At 60.9% G+C, this 19099-nt stretch overlaps 1 protein-coding gene across 8 annotated transcripts in view; it reads left to right on the top strand.

Moving 5' to 3' along the window:
* PPP1R12B (protein phosphatase 1 regulatory subunit 12B) overlaps positions 1 to 18882 on the top strand; it is a 170588-nt gene extending 151706 nt beyond the window's left edge. For 6 of the 8 annotated variants that reach the window (XM_070768778.1, XM_070768780.1, XM_070768782.1 and 3 more), the window contains 6 exons: positions 2173 to 2302; positions 2936 to 3040; positions 7510 to 7560; positions 8140 to 8190; positions 11690 to 11845; positions 14566 to 18882. In XM_070768778.1, coding sequence (XP_070624879.1) covers positions 2173 to 2302; positions 2936 to 3040; positions 7510 to 7560; positions 8140 to 8190; positions 11690 to 11824 — 472 coding nt within the window. In that variant the 3' untranslated portion in view covers positions 11825 to 11845; positions 14566 to 18882. Of the gene's footprint in view, positions 1 to 2172; positions 2303 to 2935; positions 3041 to 7509; positions 7561 to 8139; positions 8191 to 11689; positions 11846 to 14565 lie in introns of those variants that run through there. The other 2 variants (XM_070768779.1, XR_011560988.1) reach the window with 2 other exon arrangements.
* The last annotated feature ends 217 nt before the right edge of the window (positions 18883 to 19099 follow it).

Here is a 19099-nt window from a genome sequence, read left to right as displayed (position 1 = left end):
AGTACCTAAGGGCAGACTTGGTCTTTCTGAAGAACGAAGTGAAAGAGTGGAGACCGTCGGTCCCCAGGTTTGTGGTCCCTCTGATGAACCTGAGAGGGACGGGTGCGTGGTTACGGGAGGCGCGGGGCGGATCCATCCGTGACGGAGCCGCTGCTTCCTAGTTGATAGACCCTAACATTTACACGCTGGCACGTGTTCTCCCCTCGCGTGTCCTCTCGCCAGCACCAGCTGAGGGTAAATCTAATTTCCCTCTAACCCTAAAGAAAATTAATTTTGCAGATTGGTGGAAAGAAGCGCTTTACTCCATTAATTTCTTGTGAACTCTGTTACATTATAATGCCATTTATGAAAATAAATTTCCCTGCCAACTTCAAAATGTGCTGTAAAACTAGTGAGTAGAACGGTGAGGGGCTCAGAATCGGGGGAGCCGGCCCACAGTCCCCAAGTCACATGTGCCTTTCTGGTTCCTCTCGTCACACAAGATGCAGATTTCTGCTAGTAAAGAGACAGAAGTGGGGAAAACGTTCTTGCAGCTTGCGTTAGTTCTAAGGCTTCCCTGGTGGCTCGGCTGGTAAAGAATCCACCTGAAACACAGGAGACCCTGGTTTGATTCCTGGGTTGGGAAGATGTGCCGGAGAAAGGAATGGCTACCCACGGTAGTATTCCGGCCTGGAGAATTCCGCAGACTGTATGGTCCATGGGGTCTCAGAGAGTTGACACAACTGAGCAACTTTGACGTCCGTTTTAAAAGCCCTACTGTATGTAGGATGCTCAGTGTATTTACTTCTTGACCAAACAGTTCCGCTGCTAAAATTTTATGCTAAGAAAGTAACTGAACAGATAGACCAAGCCTTATAGACAGGTCAGTGTGTGCTTTGGAGAAGGAAGTGTCGTCCCGCTCCAGTATTCTCGCTTGTAGAATCTCGTGGATAGAGGAGCCTGGCGAGTTACCGTCCCTGGGGTCGCAAAGTCAGACACGACCTAAGTGCCTTAGCATGGACGGTGTGGGCCTTTCAATAATGGATTAAGCGCTCACGTGGCCATACAGTGGAAATCTCCACAATCATCTCTTTTTTTTTTACTGAGGGAGACCTGTCCTTACATACGTGTGGGGAGAAGAGGAGGGGCAGACACGGAAAGTGTTCCCTGACTTTGTTTACAGAAGTGTCTGTTCCTACCTCCGCGTCTAACATCCTGCAGGAACACGGAGTAAGCTGTTGATAGAGACTGTCCTGGGGCGGGGCTTGGGGTGACTTTCACTCTCTGTTGAGGCACTCGAGACCCGCGCTTAAGTTGCTCAAGCAGTACCGCTTTTATAGTCAGGAAAGTCAGTGAACAGATTTCTGTTTACAGAAGGTGATTTTTTTAAGTGTAAGAAGAAAAAGAACGTTGCTGTAGGACGCAGCCCCCTCTGAGGACAGGGCGGCCCTCTGTGCCCCGCCTCTGCTGGTGCCTGGGTCCCACCCACCTCCGGGCAGTGGCCTCAGGACAGGGCCACAGGCAGATGGTCCGGAGCCGGGCCTTCACGCGTCCTGGTTCAGGGTGGAGCCCGGCAGGGCCAGTCTGTCTGTGGCCTTCCGTGGGCTGCATTTTAGCTTGGAAACAGCAAAGCCCCAGACAAAGAGGAACACTGTTAGGGATCCGCTCAGTCTGTGATCCACTCTCGGACCAGCCAGTTCTAGAACGAAGCCACCGTCCACTCCAAGCATGCAGCCCCTACACACTGTGAAGTCCTGTCCCGGGCACGGCCGCCCCCCTGTGGCGTCCAGAGGAGGGGGTGGACGTTGAGCTCGCCTGCCCCGTGCCCTCCTCGCCCGCCCGTGCCCGCCTCGCCCACCCCGCAAGGAGCACCAAGCCCACGTGTTTTTGACTTGATTGGAATTGTTTTGTAAGAGCCTCTGAGATCCAAGAAACTTGCTTTTAAAAGCACTCTCTCGAGGGAAGGTATTTACCCTGAAGCTAGTGTGAAAAGCTCTGAGATTTCAGCCGGCACAAGCGTCTAAACCGCCGACTCGCAGCCCACTGCGTACTGGGTGCGGGCTGGCCCCTGCCCCGGCGGGCGTGCCCTGTGGCGCTCAGCACCTCTGGGGAAAATGTCCGCTGCCCTTTAGCATCTCCCCCTACACCTTGCTGTTCTCGGAACCAGCTTCCCCTTCCCTGTGTCTCCCACAGGCTGGAATCTGGAGGCAGTGACGCATCCACCGAGCGGGCCTCAGCCAGAGCCCGCCGGGAGGCCCGTGAGGCCCGCCTGGCCACCCTGAGCAGCCGCACGGAGGAGGACGGCGGCAGGGACTACAGGAAGGTGGGCTCCGCCCCCAGCCCGCCCCGCTCGGGACAGCCCTGCAGGGCGCCTGGGTCGCCCCTCTCCGCCGGCCACTGTTTCTTGTACAGTAAAAATGTCCCTGAATCGGGTGCTTAGAGGTGTGGGAAGCAGCAAGGACTGAGACTTGTGGAAGGGAGAGCAAAGCCGTTTGCTTTCCATGAGCCCTGTGAGCGCCAGCCACACGCTGCTCGGTCGCGGTCAGTAAGAATACTCTGGTTTGAGGGTTTATGTTATTTCACAGCTCATTTCCTTCACTTCTTGCAGAAGAGAACCCAGCTCAAGGGGCTGGCTCGAAACCCTTCCTGTGCATGGGGTGCCAGGAAGAACTTTTTTGTTACCAAAACGTTTGTTTTGTTACGCAGAACTTGGCTAAAATGGGTACACACACAAGGGCGGCTCCAGCGTCAAGCCTCTTTGGTACGGGAACCAGGTTTTTACGCCACAGACCCACAGTGTTGCATCCGCTCTGTCCCCTGCCCTGGGAGCAGCGCTGATGGCAACAGGGGAGCGCCGTCTTTGTGTTCGGTCCCTTGGACCTCACGGTTCCAGCAGCAGGAGACCTGTCCCCAGCCGCCCACTCGGTGGGGACCTGACTCCTCTCTCCCTCCCCAGCTCTACGAGAGTGCCCTGACCGAGAACCAGAAGCTGAAGACAAAACTTCAGGAGGCCCAGCTCGAGCTAGCAGATGTGAAGTCCAAGCTTGAGAAGATGGCCCAGGTGAGGCGGGGAGAGGAGAACCAGGCTTGGGTGCGGCAGCGAGGCGGTCAGGATGGCCCTCCCCAGAGATGAGAGGTGGGCTTCACCTGCCACGGGTCATTGCTGGGTCAGTGGGAAGCCGCCTGGAGGCCTGGCGGGGAGAGTTTTGAGTCTGCCCAGGAGGCCCAGGTGGAGGCCAGAGCCGGCTGTTGGCTGTGCCCCAGGATGGCCTGAAAGCAGAGACGGAAATGCTGGACCTGAGCAGCGAGCACGTTGCGGGGACAGTGTCCCCTAACCCTGGGCGAGCAGGGCTGCCAGCGCCCGGGGGGCCAGGGAGGGGGCCGGTCCCGGGGGGGCCTGCCCCAAGGGCTTTCTGGACAGCTCCGCAGTGCAGAGCCTCCTGTCCTGGGAGCTGCCCTTCATCCTCACCCTGGAAGGGCCCTGCCTGCTCATGGCAGCCAAAGCTGACTTTGTCCTGAAGGGGCTGCGGGCTGGCCACGCAGGCCTGGGCTGCACGGGTCAGAGGCCGGGGGCGTCCGGTGAGGAGCCCCGCCCCCACTCCCTCTGCAGAAGCTCCGACGGCGCCTCTTTGACCTCCGAGTCTTGCCTTCATGGCACGGTGCCCCACAGGCTGGGATGGTGACTGTGTGGCGGCTGTTGAAGACAAGCTCAGCCTCTGCGTCCCTGGGGAAGCGTGTGGACTTTTGAGCCAACTGCTGTACTGGGTGTGTCGGAATATGCTTTGTTTTGCCAAATTCGAGTTACTGAAATTCAGAAGAAATGCTGGCGCTGCAAGCCAGGCCTCTGCTCTTTACCAAAAACGGACTGTTCAGTGGACAGCGAGGGGGAGGCCCGTCGGCCCCACGCATCTGTGTGCAGACGGTTACCACATGGACACACGGCGTGTTTGCAGGGAAGGCCCACCCGAACTCGGAGGGCTTAGAGTTAAACCAAGGCAAAACAGAACGAGTCTTTTGCCCAAGAAGCTAGTTCAGCTCTCCCAGTGCAGGTGAAGTAGCTGTGAAATGGCTCCCGTGGCCCTGGCTCAGGGAGGAGGACCAGGGAGTAGCTGCCCTGCCCCTTCTCTTCTCCTGCTTCTCCGTGGAGGGAGCGGCCGACAGCCGTGCCCTTCAGAGACACTGGCGAGAGCTTCGGACAGGAGCCTGAAATCCCAGGTCTCTGCCGGTTCCGGCCAGTGCTTCACTGAGAAAAGAAGCCTTCTCAAGAACGCCAGCGTGCTTTCTGTATTTATTCAGTGTTTCTGTGCCTGGTACTCAGCATAAGCAGTCACTTTGTCGTCATCAACGGTCTATCGGTCATAAGATATTCTGCCTGGTTCTGAAGTGCTGAGAGCAGAAGGGGCCTGGGGGCGTCCCCATGCCCCATGGAGGAATCCAGCCTTGAAGCTGCTCTGCTTTTTAGCTGTGGTGGCTGAATCTTTTTAGCTCCTCTCCAAATTATGTATTAAAAGTAGAGGCTCCCCTGGTGGCTCAGAGGTAAAGAATCTGCCTACCAGTGCAGGAGACATGGGTTTGATCCCTGGTCCTCAAAGATCCCACATGCTGAGGAGCAGCTAAGCCCACGCTCCACAACCTGGAGCCCGAGCCACGTGCCTAGAGCCCACGCTCCCCGAGAGAAGCCACCGCAGTGCGGCGCCTGTGCCCCGCAGCTGGAGAGCAGCCTGCACAGCAGCGAAGACCCAGCACAGCCAGTGTAAAGAAAGGAAACAGCAGAGGGCAGCGCGCAGTGCAGCCCCTCCCTCGTCCAAATGGGATCGCACCCGAGTCAGGCCCAGTGCAGAAAGCAGGAGGCCCTGCGCACAGCAGGCAGGTCTGTGGACGGACTGAGACCTCAGGGACTCCAGCCCGCCCACCGTGAACACCACCGCCTTTGTCCCCAGAACAGAGGGAGCGGAGCAGAAGGGCCGCTCAGAGCGGCTGGCGCTCCGGCTTTTACGGGGGAAGGCACCTCCATTCCCTCTGGCCCGAGATTCCAGAGAGGGCAGGGGGCGCGGTGCAGGGCAGGACGGGCAGCCTTGAAGTGTGTTTGTATCTCCATGTATATTTGTGTGTGGGGGGGGGTGTTGTGTGTATATGGTGGATGTGTGTATATGAGGTGTGTGTGTATTTGTGTGGGTGTGTATGTGATGAGTGTGTGTTGTGTGCGAGTGTATAGTGAATGTGTGCATGTGTGATGTGTGTGTTGTGAGTGTGTAGTGCATGTGTTTGTATTTAGTGTGTGTTGTGTATGTGGTGAGTGTGTGGGTGTGTGTAGTGTGTGTTGAATGTAGTGTGTGTGGGCTTGTGTGGCAGTGTGTGGTATGTGGTGAATGTGTGTGTGTATACAGATGGTGTGTTTCTCTGTGTTTTGTGTATACGTGTCGTGTATGTCTGATGTGTTTATGTGGTGAATGTGTATATGTGTAGTCTGTTTTGTGGGTGTGTGGTGAATGAGTGTGTATGTAGTGTGTGTTGGATGTGTGTTGTGTGTGGTGGTGTCTGTGTATGTACATGTGTGTGTTTGTGTGCGTGTATACGTGTGGCATGTGGTAGTAGCGTGTTGTGTGTGATAAATGGGCGTATCCTCTGTGTACATGTAGTGTGTGTTGTGTGTATACATGTAGTACTGTGTAGTGTGCACATACGTGTAGTGTGCATATAGTGTGTTGTGTGTAGGCGTGTTGTGTGTGGTGGATGTATCTGTACATGTGGTGTGTACATGTGGTGTGTACATGTGGGTGTGTTGCTTGTGTGTGTACGTGTTGTGTGTGGTGTGTGTAAAAATGTAGTGTGTGTGTAGTGTGGGTGGTGGGTGTGTGTATATGTAGTCTCTGTGGGTGTGGTATGTGTATATACATGTATGTGTGTACATGTGTGTGTGTTAGGGAGTGTTGTGTGTGTGATGTGGGTGTCGTATGTGTGGGTGTGTTTTGTGTGTGCATGTAGTGTGTGTGTTGTGTATGTGTACATGCAGTGTGTGTGTTCTCTGTGTGCATGTTGTGTGGGTGTGTGTTGTGTGTGCGTGTAGGGTGCGTGTTGTTTGGTGTGTGTGTGTGTGTGTTGTGTGTGCGTGTACACGTGTGGCATGTGGTAGTAGTGTGTTGTGTGTGATAAATGTGGGCATATCCTCTGTGTACATGTAGTGTGTGTTGTGTGTATACATGTAGTACTGTGTCGTGTGCACATACGTGTAGTGTGCATATAGTGTGTTGTGTGTAGGCATGTTGTGTGTGGTGGATGTATCTGTACATGTGGTGTGTACATGTGGGTGTGTGTGACGTGTGGGTGTGTGGTGTGTGCTGGGTGTTGTGTGTATACACATGTAGTGGGCGTGTAGTGTATTTGGATGTTTGTGTGTGTACACACACTGTGTATTGAGGGGTTGTTTGTGTATGTAATGTGTATGTAGTGTGTGCTGAACGTGTGTATACATGTATGTGTACATGTGGGTGTGTGTGATGTGTGGTGTGTTGCTTGTGTGCGTACGTGTTGTGTGTGGTGTGTGTAAAAATGTGTGTGTAGTGTGGGTGGTGGGTGTGTATGTAGTCTCTGTGGGTGTGGTATGTGTATATACATGTATGTGTGTACATGTGTGTGTGTTAGGGAGTGTTGTGTGTGTGATGTGGGTGTCGTATGTGTGGGTGTGTTTTGTGTGTGCATGTAGTGTGTGTGTGTGTTGTGTGTGCGTGTAGGGTGTGTGTTGTTTGGTGTGTTTGTGTGTGTTGTGTGTATATACATGTATGTGTGTACACGTGTGTGTTGGGAAGTGTCGTATATGTAATGTGGGTGTCTTATGTGTGGGTGTGTGTTGTGTATGCATGTAGTGTGCATGTAGTGTGTGTGTTGTGTGTGTGTGTTGTGTGTGCGTGTAGTGTGGGTGTGTTGTGGATGTGTGTTGTGTGTGTGTTGTGTGCATGGTGTGTGTGTGTTGTGTATGCATGTAGTGCGGTGTGTGGGTGTGTTGTGTGTGCATGTAGTGTGTGTGTGGTGTGTGTGTACATGTGTATGTGGTGTGGGTGCGTGTTGTGTGTGTGCGTGTTGTGTTTGGTGTGTTTGTGTGTGTAGTGTGCGTGTGGTGTGTGCGTGTAGTGTGTGTGTTATATTTGGTGTGTTGTGTGTGCATGTAGTGTGTGTGTTGTGTTTGGTGTGTTGTGTGTGCGTGTAGTGTGTGTGTTGTTTGGTGTGTTGTGGGTCTGTGTTGTGTCTGGTGTGTTGTGTGTGTGGTGACGATGCAGCCGTGTCCCTGCCGTGTCATATTTCCGGGGGCCCTGCCCCCGCCCCCCCGCCCCCCCGGTGGGGATTCTGTGAAACCAGGAGTGGTGGTGAAGTGCGTCTCAGTCGTGTCAGGACCCGTGTGCAGGGCTTGCTGTGTGACCGCCTGGAGCCCCGCCACCTCGTGGGCGGCCGGTGGGGGCTGGACGAGACAAGCCTCTGGCCCTGAGACCCCCAGTAACAACTGTGTTCCTTCCTTCCTTCCTTTTGCACCAACAGAAGCAAGACAAGGTCCCTGACCGGTCGTCGGCGCTGGAGACGGAGAAGCGGGTGCGTGTGCACTGGGGGGCAGGGCTTCGGCGCGGCCGGCCCAGTGCGTGCCGTCCTCTCTGCCTCCGGGCGGCAGTTTGGTTGCTGGTCCCGGGGCAGCCTCTGAGCTCAGGGCAGGGGTCCAGGGGGCCGCTGGCATCGCTGGGGCAGGTGGAGCTGTGCAGACTCCGCTGCCTGAAGAGTGCTTGCCCCAGCGCACGCGCCCTCCCGCCCCGCTGAACAGAAGGGGAGCTTTCGGCAGCGCCCTGGAGTGAAGGCTAAGGACCGAACGTGAGCGGACAGTCTGCTCATTCTGACCGAGGAGAGGGGGCTTCTCAGTCAGCTGCTGACTCCTCCCGAGCACACTCAGGATCTTTCTGGGGGTCGACATTCTTGGGTTGGGAAAAGTCAGATGTACTGATAACCTCCAATGTCGTCTTGACCTGGAGTATAAAATACGTTCCCATCTCTCCTGTTACTGTGTTTAATTTGGAAGGCAGATCCGTTTTACATTTAGGTCCTGGCTAAGCGGGGCTGGGGGGATGGCTTCTTGACTGCCTTGGAGTCCATCAGTACTCAGTGTCTTGCTCTGTTGAACAGGAGAGGCGGGCCCTGGAGCGGAAGATGTCGGAGATGGAAGAGGAGATGAAGGTATGGAGAGGCTTACCTGTGGGCGGCCGCGGGGGCTCGTGAGGGGTGTGCACAGTGTGGGTGAGGGGAGCCTGGGCTCGACCCTCAGCCCCTTGGAACGGACGTGGCCTTTGGGCCAAGGGGACGTCTAACTGGCTGGGGCAAACCTGAGCTGAACCTGGAGGGTTTCCTCTGAGGGCTTCACCCAAGGGGCTGGACAAGAGGACAAACCCTGAGGACGGGCCGCAGGTGGGGCCCTCCGCCTGGAACGTTCGGTGGGTCTAGGGACCTGCAGCGACCATCCCCACCATCAGCCCTCAGGCCCTGGGAGTTGCACTCATGGGCACAGGATGGGGGGGCGGGGCAGGGCACGGCAGCGTCGGATCTGGGCGTTGGGGCGACAGTGAGGGGGCTGCACACTCGTGTGAAACACACTCAGGCTTCCACCCTGGGAGCCAGAGGCACCGCGCTGTGAGCTGAGCCCTTTGTGGGAGACTGTTCCTTGTTCCCATGGTCTGAAAAGGTTGGTTATTTACTGAAAAAACTTGCCCAGGGCCTGACAATGTCAAAACTCACGTGCAGTCCGGTACCAGGAGTCGCGTCGGTCTGCACGGCTCCAGCACGGGAGGCACGCGCGCGGCAGGCTCGGCGTCCCAGGGTGGATGGACGGGCCACGCTGCTGGGCAGTTTCGGGCAGGGCCCACCTATGTCTGCAGCAGGGCCGCCTCTCCTGAGGGCGTGGAGCCCGCGCTCCCCAGCTGCTGGTTTTGGACGCTCTGCCCGGCGCTCCAAGCGTGCCCCCCACACAGGCAGCACGTCCGTGCGCCGGTCCGCAGGGTGGCCTTGCTTCCTCGGGGCTCCTCTGTGTTTGCCACCCTTGAGCTACACTGTGGCTGCTATCAGGGTGCTCCTTAGGAAACAGGCCAGCGCGTAGGAGAGCGTGGACACAGCCCGAGCTGGGACCCTGTAAACAGGGCCTTCAGGAGCCTGGGCCTCATCCGCTCCAGGCCAGGCTGCCCTCTGGTCTGCTTGGCCTGCGTGGGGGGAGCCGCCGGGCCGCTCCCGCCTGTGTGGGAGCCCTCAGGCCGCAGCTCAGGCAGGTGGCTCTGTCTCCTCCTCTCCCCCTGCGGTTCCCTCAGCTGGGTCACAGGCCTTGTCTTCTCTGCATCGAGGTCAGGCACACGGGGCGGTGCCCCACGAGGCCCGGATTCTGTGCCGCGGGTGGGGCCTGTGTCTGCACCCCGGGCAGCAGGCATGCTGACCGGAACCTGGCTTTTCATGCGGCCAGCCTGTTCTCCCGGCCAGCCGCAGACCCTGGTCACACCTGCGCCCAGGGGACTGTTCGGTGTATACAGAAGCTCAGGCCCTGCAGGCGTGGTCGCAGGAAGCAGGAGGGGCTCAAGGACAGATGGGGCTGGGGCTGGTTTCCTGACTCTGGACCCTGAGGTGGGCTGGCCTACCTCCCCCCTCCCCCCTCCCCCCTGCCCCATCTCACACCCTCCCCTCCCCCACCTCCTCATTCCCCACCCCTCCATCTCCTCACCCCTCCCCCATTTCACCCCCACCTTCTCCACCTTCACCCGACCCCCATCTCATACTCTCCCCTCCCCTACTTCCTCACCCCTCCCCTCCCCCACTTCCTCACCCCTCCCCTCCCCCACTTCCTCACCCCCATCTCCTCCCTCCTCATCCCTCCCCCATCTCCTCACCCCCTCACCCTCCCCCATCTCACCCTTCCCAATCTCGTCCCCTTCCTCCCCTCCCCTCACCCCCTCATCCCCTTTGCTCCCCTCCCCTCCCCTCCCCCAGGTGCTGGCATGGGAGGCCCTGCAGCCCATCCTTGTGGATACTGCTCTTGGAGTTTTGTTTTCCTGCTCTGGAAGCGTCCCTGGCTGACCCTGGCCCCCTGCTCGGCTGCTCCCTGCCACGCCTGTTCTTAGCCCTGCCCCTGCTGACTGCCCTGCCCCGACAGCGACATTCTTCCCCTCGACCCGCCTGTGCTCCCAGGTTCTGAGAGTTGTTCTCCTAGTCGAACGCCACTCTAGGAGGCAAGGACCATTTCATGGCGGGACCGTGATCACTGAAAGCGCCAGTCCCGTCAGCCCCAGGGAAGGGGCAGCGCTCTGGACTGTCCCCGGGTCCTTGCGCCTGGCCCCGCGCGCTGCACCGTAACCCCACTCACCCGCTCGTTGAGAGGACCCCCTGGCCTGGCCCTTCTGGGGTCCTGGGAACCGCGGGCCACCCTCCTGCTTCCCAGGCGGCTAGTCTCCGGCTGTGGGTCCAGGGTCGGCCGTCTGTCTGTGTGTTTCCTTTTCACCGTTTCCCCTTCATGCTGCTGCTTGTTTTCTTCTTTCTCTCCTGGAAACTATAGCCTTCCTCACCTTCCATTTCTGTCCTTTCCCTCTGGTGCCTGGCGACCTGTCTGTAGTCATGTAACCCGCAGGTCATCGTATCCATCCGTGGAGTCCATTCTCTCCCTCCCAGAGCCGATGGTCCCAGCTTCAGGCTCAGAGGTCTGGCAGGAAGGACTGGGCCGGGCAGGATCCTGTTTATCGCTGGCTGTAGTCCTTCATGGGACGGCTGTGCGCGCTCCCCTGCTCCATCCGCCGTGCTGTGGGGTGACCACTGGACGGGCCTGGCGCTGGCCGCTCGTCCACTTTCTGAGACGAGGCCTCGGCCTCAGGCACAGCCACGCTCCCAGCCCTGCCCCGGGGCAGGGAGCAGGTCTCCACCCTGGCTTCCGGGCAGCAGAGCAGGCCTTGCTGCCACAGGAGCGCCTCCCACAGGCCTTGCTCCATTGAAAATGAAACATAAGTGAGGTAGTAGAGATTCAGAGAGGAGACGAATGGGAGTCAGGAGCCAAGTTCAGGGGAGGACGTGAGGAGAGGGGAGCAGGGCAGCCCCGGACACCGGCCCCCAGCCCCGCCTGCCACAGCCAGCCCCCAGCCCCGCCTGCCACAGCCAGCCCCCAGCCCCGCCTGCCACAGCCAGCCCCCAGGCTCACCCCTGCCACAGCCAGCCCCCAGCGCCCCCTGCCACAGCCAGCCCCCAGCCCCGCCTGCCACAGCCAGCCCCCAGCGCCCCCTGCCACAGCCAGCCCCCAGGCTCACCCCTGCCACAGCCAGCCCCCAGCGCCCCCTGCCACAGCCAGCCCCCAGCGCCCCCTGCCACAGCCAGCCCCCAGCCCCGCCTGCCACAGCCAGCCCCCAGCGCCCCCTGCCACAGCCAGCCCCCAGCGCCCCCTGCCACAGCCAGCCCCCAGCCCCGCCTGCCACAGCCAGCCCCCAGGCTCACCCCTGCCACAGCCAGCCCCCAGCCCCGCCTGCCACAGCCAGCCCCCAGCGCCCCCTGCCACAGCCAGCCCCCAGCGCCCCCTGCCTGCCCCCGTCTTCTGCCTCGCCTTGCCTTCCTTGCATGCAGACTAAAAGCAGAAACAGAAAGTCATGTGACTTCTTTGTCCCACTTTTCTCTTTTCTGGCCTGTCCTGTCTGTCTGTCCGTCCGTGTCTCACTCTCTGCAGAACCTCCACCAGCTAAAACAGATTCAGACCTTGAAGCACATGAATGAGCAGCTGCAGGCCGAGAACCGGGCTCTGACCCGGGTTGTGGCCAGACTCTCGGAGGCCGTCGAGGGCTCGGACCCCCAGGGGCTCTAGTCCTCCCCCCCTCCTCTCCAGGCACGTTCCCTCTGTTGTCGGTCTCGGGCTCTGCACTCGCCCCCAGAGCCTACGCGTGTGGGGTCCATGAAGGTTGGTGGTCTGCAGGCGCAGGGCAGGGGCCTGGCCTGGGCCCTGTTGAGACTCTTCCCTCAAGGTGGCCACGCAGGTCCGCGCGGGTCCTGGCCTGTGTGTGAACACCACGTGTTTCTAGTGGGGGGAGGGGGGGCTCTCGGTCAGCTGTGCCCCCAGTGCAGCCTGTTCCCTGCAGCAGTCAGGTTGGGCCTGGGGTGCTGTGACCAAGGGCAGGGGCTGCGGGCTCCAGACCCCCGGGGCTGGATTCCACGTGCTGCTCAGCCTCCGAGTCTGAAATCTGGGGTGTCTAGAGCTCCCCGCTTGTTCAGTGTGCAGCCAGGCGAGAACCAGGCCCCGGGCCCTGCCCAGAGCCTGCTCCTCTCCCGCCAGCTGCCGCGCTGGGTCTTGCCTTCTCCTGTGTTGCAGGCCGTGCCCTCCTGCCTATCACAGGTCTGGGTCTGGGGCAGGGACCCTCCTACGGCCAGGCCCTCCCTGACGGGGCCACAGGCAGGTGGCCGTGAGCGGTCACCAGAGGACCAGGAAACTCGTGCGCTGGACTCAGAGCCACTCCCTCACGCAGTCTGAGGCCCGACTCACAGTCGGCACGTTTCCCACCAAGGTGGCCTGAGCTGTCCTCACTGCTCTGTGGTTTCACTCTCTGAAACGAGTTTTTAATTTCCAGCAACAATCTAATCAGTCCCGACCGAGGCTTGCTGTGCCTCTGGGTCAATAGCTGGCAGCTTGCACCCGCTGGGTCTGAACCCCCTACCCCCGTTCCCGTCAGGCACACTGGGGTCCCCCTGCCGGCCGAGCAGCCCCTGGCCTCCTGGGAAGGTGCATGAGGGCCACGCTCCACTCAGGAAGATCAGCCCTTGACTTGGGGTGAACTAGGGGCCCCAAAAGATGGCCCAGTTTTCTCATTCCCCCTCTGGTGCGGAAGATCCTGGGCCTGGTTGGGGCTGGGGACCGCGGAGCTGGTGGAGGTCTGTGCAGGCCCGTGCCAAGCTCTCTGCTTATAAGTTCTCATTCCGTGAGAAACCAGTCACTGTTCTTGTGGGAAGAACCGAGTCAGAAGAAGTGACCCACCCCAGGTCACTGGGAGAGTGTGGGGCAGGCGACCTCTGCCGTCTGGGCGCCAGCCTCTCCCGGTCCTTTCCGACAGCCCCAGACTGTTAGCAGGAGCTCAGGCGGCTGAGAAAGTGCCTCGACCTAGTTTTCCCAAAGAATCGAGTCTTAACCTGGAAGTGAATCTCCCGAGAGTCGAGGCCGTTTTTGGACGTGTTTTCAAAGGCAGCGGTTCAGACCCAATCTGAGAGCTGCCAGTGGTGACACGGCCATACCCACGTGGAACTGCTTCCCGTCCAGAGCCCGCTGTGGGAACTCGGCCCGGGCGTCTGCTGGCGGCCTGGGAAGGCACGTCAGAGGGCCTCTCCCAGCCTCTTGGCCCAGGCATCTGAGCAGTTGAGGCTGAGGGTGGGCAGGGAGGCCGTCTGGGCTCTGATGGGGCTTTGGGGGCATCACAGGGCTCAGAGGACTGCCCTGCTCTGGTGTTTCTGGATCAGCGCCCTCCTACATGCCATGCCACGGCTGTGGGCCCCTCAGAGTCCCTGCTTTGTGGGGCACCAGGGCAGGGATGGGCCTTTCTAGATACAAAGTGGTAAACCCAGAGAAGAGAGCCAGGTGCCTGACATGGCCCGGCTTCTGGACCCGCACCTGCAGCGTCAGCCTTCCTGGGAGGGGCTGTGCATGGACAGCGATGCTGGGCTCCTGTCCACACCTGTGGCCGTGAGGTTGGCTGTGTCCCAGCCCCTGAGGCCGTCCTGACGCTCCGGACACCCTCTGTCCTCTGGGTGCCAGTGCTTCTATCTGCGGTCCACACACGTTTGTCTGCAACTTAACCTGCTTCATCCGTAAGGGGCTGAGGGGACAGTTCCATCCTTTTCAGGAATCTGACTGGCCCCTGAGTGTTACTAGCAGAGCCAGACCTGGAATTAGCCCCAGGAACATGGCCCCATGGGGACTTAGGCCTGAACGACTGAGCAGAGGACATTGGCCCTGAAGGGATGGGAGTAGAGATTTGGTCGCCCTCGAGGTAGACGAGTTCTCTCTCTCGGACCAGTGCCTGCAGCTGGCTCACACACCAGCCGCGTTCCTGCGGGGCCGTCAGGGCGCTCGGACCCCACGCCTCCCTTGGGAGCGCCCTGCCTGGGCTGGGAGCCACTGCTCCCTTCGTCCCACAGGTCAAGCAGCGGGGTGTGAGGGTCCTGGGCTGACGGAACAGCGCACCCGCCTCCCACGGCAGTCCCGGCCCGGTGCTGGGGCTGACGAGGCCACGTGTGCCGCGACCCCAGGGGCCTCAGTGGTCCCATCCCCGGGCTGCAGCAGCGGGACCCGCACGTCGTCCCGTGGATGTGAGCGGAGGCCTGGGCTGCGCCCCCGTCCCCCGCCGCCCCCATCGCCCTCCGAACATCCCTGGGTTCCCAGCACACGCGCTGCTCCAGTCTCTCCAACCAAAGTGCTCCCGGGGAGGACACAGGAAGCAGTCACTCGCCCAGGAAGGGGAGAGGGTGTGCCCGCCGCAGGGTTGGGAGCTGGCGCTGGTCACCCTCACACAGAGGCCTGGTGCGGGCCACGCCAGGCCTCATGCTTCTTCCTCCGCCCTGCAGGTCCTGACGGAGCTCAAGTCCGACAACCAGAGGCTGAAAGACGAAAACGGTGCCCTCATCAGAGTCATCAGCAAGCTGTCCAAGTAGGCCCAGCCTGGGCTGCCGGGGACGGCCCGTGTCCGCGCCCGCCGGCCGAGCCAGGACCTGCCTCTGGCTGCCAGCCACCGTCAGCCACCATGCCCTCAGCGGCCCCCCAACCCCACCCCCCACCCCACCCCCACCCCCCGGCTCAGACAGTTCCCATCAAGGCACCACGGCGACCCTCGGCCGGCTGGGCATCCGGAGGCGGCTTGGGGTTGCCAGGCCCGCCTCAGACCCGGCCTCCCGCTGCCCGGCCGCTCGCCCCTGCCGCCCAGGAGCTGACTCTCCTCTGAGCCCACGCGGCGATGCCGGTGGCAGCAGCTTTTCTACTGACCACCTGCTGGCACCTGGCTGTTGAGGCGCCCGCCCCGAGCTCGGGCGGCCTGGCTCATCCCCGCCTCTGTGCTGTTACGGCCCTCCCTTGGTGACCCCGCTGTGCGTGCCTGGGGCGTAGATGCCGGACAGGCCCCGAGCTCCGCAGTCCGTCCAGGCGCTCAGGCCGCGAAGCCGGGCCGGGCTCTCAGTGCGCCTGCCCCCGTCACAGCAGTTTCTTCACCAGAAAACCTGGGCTCTGAGCGCCCCACCTGCCTCGGCTCCCTTGACCCGATTTCCTGTCCTGAGAGAAGCAACACCTTCTTGAGGGCTTCTGAGGCGCGTGGGGCGGGCTGCTGGAGGTGGGTGTGAGTGGGGCCCACTCGCTCCTGACGAGGAGACGAGCCTCAAGGACGCTGACGTGGTGACTCTGGGCGTGTGTGGGGAGAGGCGCTCAGTTGCTGAGGAGCAGCAGGAGTCCAGGCTCCGGTAGGGGCAGGGCCCCCCTCCACAGCCGTGTCCAGGGACCCCACCCCGGGTCAGGGAGCTTCGGGGGTTGTGCCTTTATCACTCGCAAGTTGGGAGACGATGATGACCAGAAAGGTTCTGGGTGGGAGCGGAGGTCTTCCTGAGGCCCTCCCGTGACGTGCCAGCCCTGCCATGCGTGGTTGGGGACCCCGAGGCGCCGGCGGCTCCCTGGCCCAAAGCTCAGTCCCCACATGGCCTGCTCTCTCTTCTCGTCCTGGCGTGGCCTCCTCCCCGGAGAGAAGCCTGGACGGACCACGCCCTTGGTCCAGTGCAGAGTTTGGTCATGAGTCCTTGGTGATGGCTTGGTGTTAACACTGAGGCGTGTGCTTTCTGTTGGAGTTTCGTCCCTTGGCTGGTATGAGCGCGCAGGTCAGCTTTGGGGTTGCTGTTGACGTCTGGTGTGTAGTTGTCAGCAAATGCTACCTCTGTCTGAGAAAATGACAGAGTGCTCCAGCTCCTCCGTGGTCCTCAGAAGCGCCCCGTGCTCCTTAACCCAGAGCTATGCTTGATCACAGTCCCGGTTCCAGACAGGAAGTCTGTCTCCTGGAGCAAAACTGCTTTCTCAGGGCGTGCAGACCCTTCCCCATGCACACGACGGGGGGTCTGACAGTGGGGACAGGCGGGTCAGGGGCGACACCACGTCAGGGGAAGCTCCAGTCTTCAATGCACCACCCCTTTGCTCTGGGGGACCTGCAGGGGGTCTTGACCCTGATCCCCGGCACCGGGCTGGCAGGGCCCTGCCTCTTTTTCAGGAGAAGGAGGCTGAGTGGGAGGGGTCACCCCACCCTTCTCGCGGCAGGCGGAGCCGGCAGAGGAGCTCCGGCTGTGCCTTCTGGGCCGCGGGCACCTCCCGCAGCCCTCGTGTGTTAGGCCCCAGCTCGGGAGGGCAGGCCCTGTGGCCAGAGCCCGTGGTGTGCGCCACCGCAGTCTCAGGCACGGTCTCACGCAGCTCATTCTGTAGGGGACCCTGAATCCGGTCTCTTTCCGGGCCGTGTGGGTCGTAAGGTGGTGGCCAGGGCCTCCTTGCTGCCCCGGGGGCTCTGCCCTGTCACCATGGTGCCTGAATGGGAGGTTGGCGACTGGGAGGGTCCTAGTCGGCGGCGGTTTGCGGTTTTCCAGGGAGGCCGCTCTTGCGGGCCTGACGACCAGGCCTCCAGCTGCAGCCGCTTCGCCACCCTGTTCCCGAGGCCGCTGCTCCTGGACCCGAGGACCAGGCCTCCGTCTCCCCTCCTGCAGGGCGTTGGCTTCCCTCGGCCCCCGCCGCCTGCCTCGAGGAGGGGTCAGGGCTGTTGGAGTAGCCCCCGCCTCCGCCTGACTGTGTGATCTGCCCAGACGGACAGACAGACGTCAGGGTTTCAGCCAGGCTGCTGGCGCAGGAGCCCGACGGGGTGGGCGCTGCTGTGGGTGCAAGGCAGTGGAGACAGCACGGAGGGGCTTCCCGGCCCCAGCCCGTGTGCCTCCAGGGCGAAGCCTCGCGACTTCACAGCTGAGCCAGCAGGGAGGGCCCAGCTCCAGCCAGCGGGGGAGCCCCTGGCACCCCGCCTCTGGACGGAGCGGGCATAGGCAGTCCTCCCAGTCAGGGCCAGTACCGAGTGCTGTCCCCGTGCTGAGCTTCAGGGCAGGTGTCAGCACCTGGGGGTGAGTCCTCGGGCACCGTGAGGAGGCGGGGGGCAGCAGGAGGAAGCGGCTGGAAGGACAGGGCCGGGCGTTGGGCCCCGGGGCAGCCATGCTGCCGTCTGAAGGGGCTGGACTGGTCTGGGGTCGGGTCTCTAGACCTGAGAGTATGTGGTTTTTTAGATTCCTAAGGAGACCAGATAGTTCTCACACTCAGATTTTGCTCATTCTAACTTCATAAATTCTTGTTTTCTTCTCCATTCAAACTGTTTAAGTGTATGGTTAAGCGGGAGAGTGAATTCAGCGTGGAGGGCAGTCCCCCCTGGTGGCTGGGTGAGCCTCTGGGCGAGTGGCCCTCTCGGGAGGTGGTGCGGCCCCTGGTGGCCTTGAGCTGTGTTTCTCCCCAGCAGCCGCCCTTAAGCAGGCAGAGGACCATCCTGAATGGGAACCAGTCTCAGTCCTGGGGGCTGTTGGGGCTGTCCCGGGCCGAGGTGGGTCCCCCTGCCCGGAGCAGGGCTGCAGGACGGAGCTTGCGGCCCCTCGAGGACTGCGTCTGTCGCCTGTGCTGACTCCCTGGGGCCCGGGAGCGGTCACTGTCGCGGCTCCTGGGGAGTGAGCGGGTTCTGTGGCGAGGAAAGGCCAGACAGAGTGGCGCTGCCTCCCGGGAGGCCGGGCTGGGTGCAGGCTGGGGAGAAGACTGCAGGCAGAAGCTGCTGAGAGTCTGGTCCCCCTGAGGGGTGCTGCGCTCAGGGGTCACTCTTGCTTCCTGCCTGCGTGTAGTGTGTTTGCTGCTCGGAGATGTCACAGCCTCACCCCAGCTTCATCCGGGGGCTCTGTTAACTTGCATCTTTGCCCCCTGCCCCCCACTGCCCGGCCACTCTGGTTCCTCTGCTCACTGTCCTGACGGGGACTCCAGAGTGATCTCTGCCTTGGGTGGCCCCTTACGGTGGCTTTGGGATGCGCCTGTGTCCTTCCAGAACAGACACGCTTTCCACCCTCCTGCGCCCGCATTTCCCTAACGCTCAGTCTTTGCTTTTCTCACTTGGAGCCCGTGGTGCTTAGAGGAGGAGGGGTTTTCCACGAGTCGCCCCAACTTGCAAAGCTGCACACGCCCTCGGGGGGAGGCCTGGCCTGGCAGGGCCCCGGGGGCAGCCCTGCTTTCAACTGGAGGCGCCTAGGTGGTCTCGGATGCAGGCGGAGCCCTGGGCTCTGCCCTGCCCCTTGCCTCCACCCCACCTGCCTCCTGGGCTGGAGGACTGGCCTCCAGCCAGGCCCTCTGGAAGCGGGCTGCAGGGGCAGGGCCTCTGAGCCCCCGAAAGGCCGACTGTCCGGTCAGGAGGGGAGACTGTCCCCCAACCTGCCGCGAGGGGCCCTGCCTCAGGCTGTGACTCTGGTCCCCATCCCCCCCGTCTCCTGCCACTGCCTTGGCCGGCTGGGTGGAGCGCACGCGTGAGAAGCTCCCCGGGGTCCCCACACCCCCGCCCGTCACCTCAGCCCCCCGTCCCCGACTCCCCTCTGGGACAGCACCTCTGTACACACACCTGGGGGGTGGGGTTCAGGGAGGAGCCCAGATGCACTTCGTGAGCTGAATGTATTTTTATGCAACTTTTGAGTGGCCTTTCAACCCTGAGGTGAATGGTTTTGTTTTACTGGTTGTTGTTATATAGTATTATTAAGTATTCTGTGTTTGGAAGTTTGGGAATAATAATATTCACGTCTGTATGATGCCTGTAAACACAACAGTATTTATAAATGAGTAAATTAAATTGTGTTTTAACTTTGTGATGGTCTCCGAGCTTTAGGAAACGGGGCTCATAGAACCTCATGTCTGGGCCAGCCTGTGGTATTTCTCCCACCAGGCCTGACTCGGCTTGGTATCCAATCTCAGACGCGGTTGGCACATTTGGGATGGCATGGCCGTGGGCCAGCCCGTGGCATCCCCACATCACCGTCCCGGCCGTCGGGGCCTGCATCCCAGGGCTGTGGGCCTGTCCGGCGG

Source organism: Bos indicus, chromosome 16 (assembly GCF_029378745.1).
Source record: "Bos indicus isolate NIAB-ARS_2022 breed Sahiwal x Tharparkar chromosome 16, NIAB-ARS_B.indTharparkar_mat_pri_1.0, whole genome shotgun sequence".
Classification (NCBI taxonomy): domain Eukaryota; kingdom Metazoa; phylum Chordata; class Mammalia; order Artiodactyla; family Bovidae; genus Bos; species Bos indicus.
The sequence above is the reverse complement of the archived record's forward strand: the minus strand, read 5'-3'. Positions and strand labels throughout refer to the sequence as shown.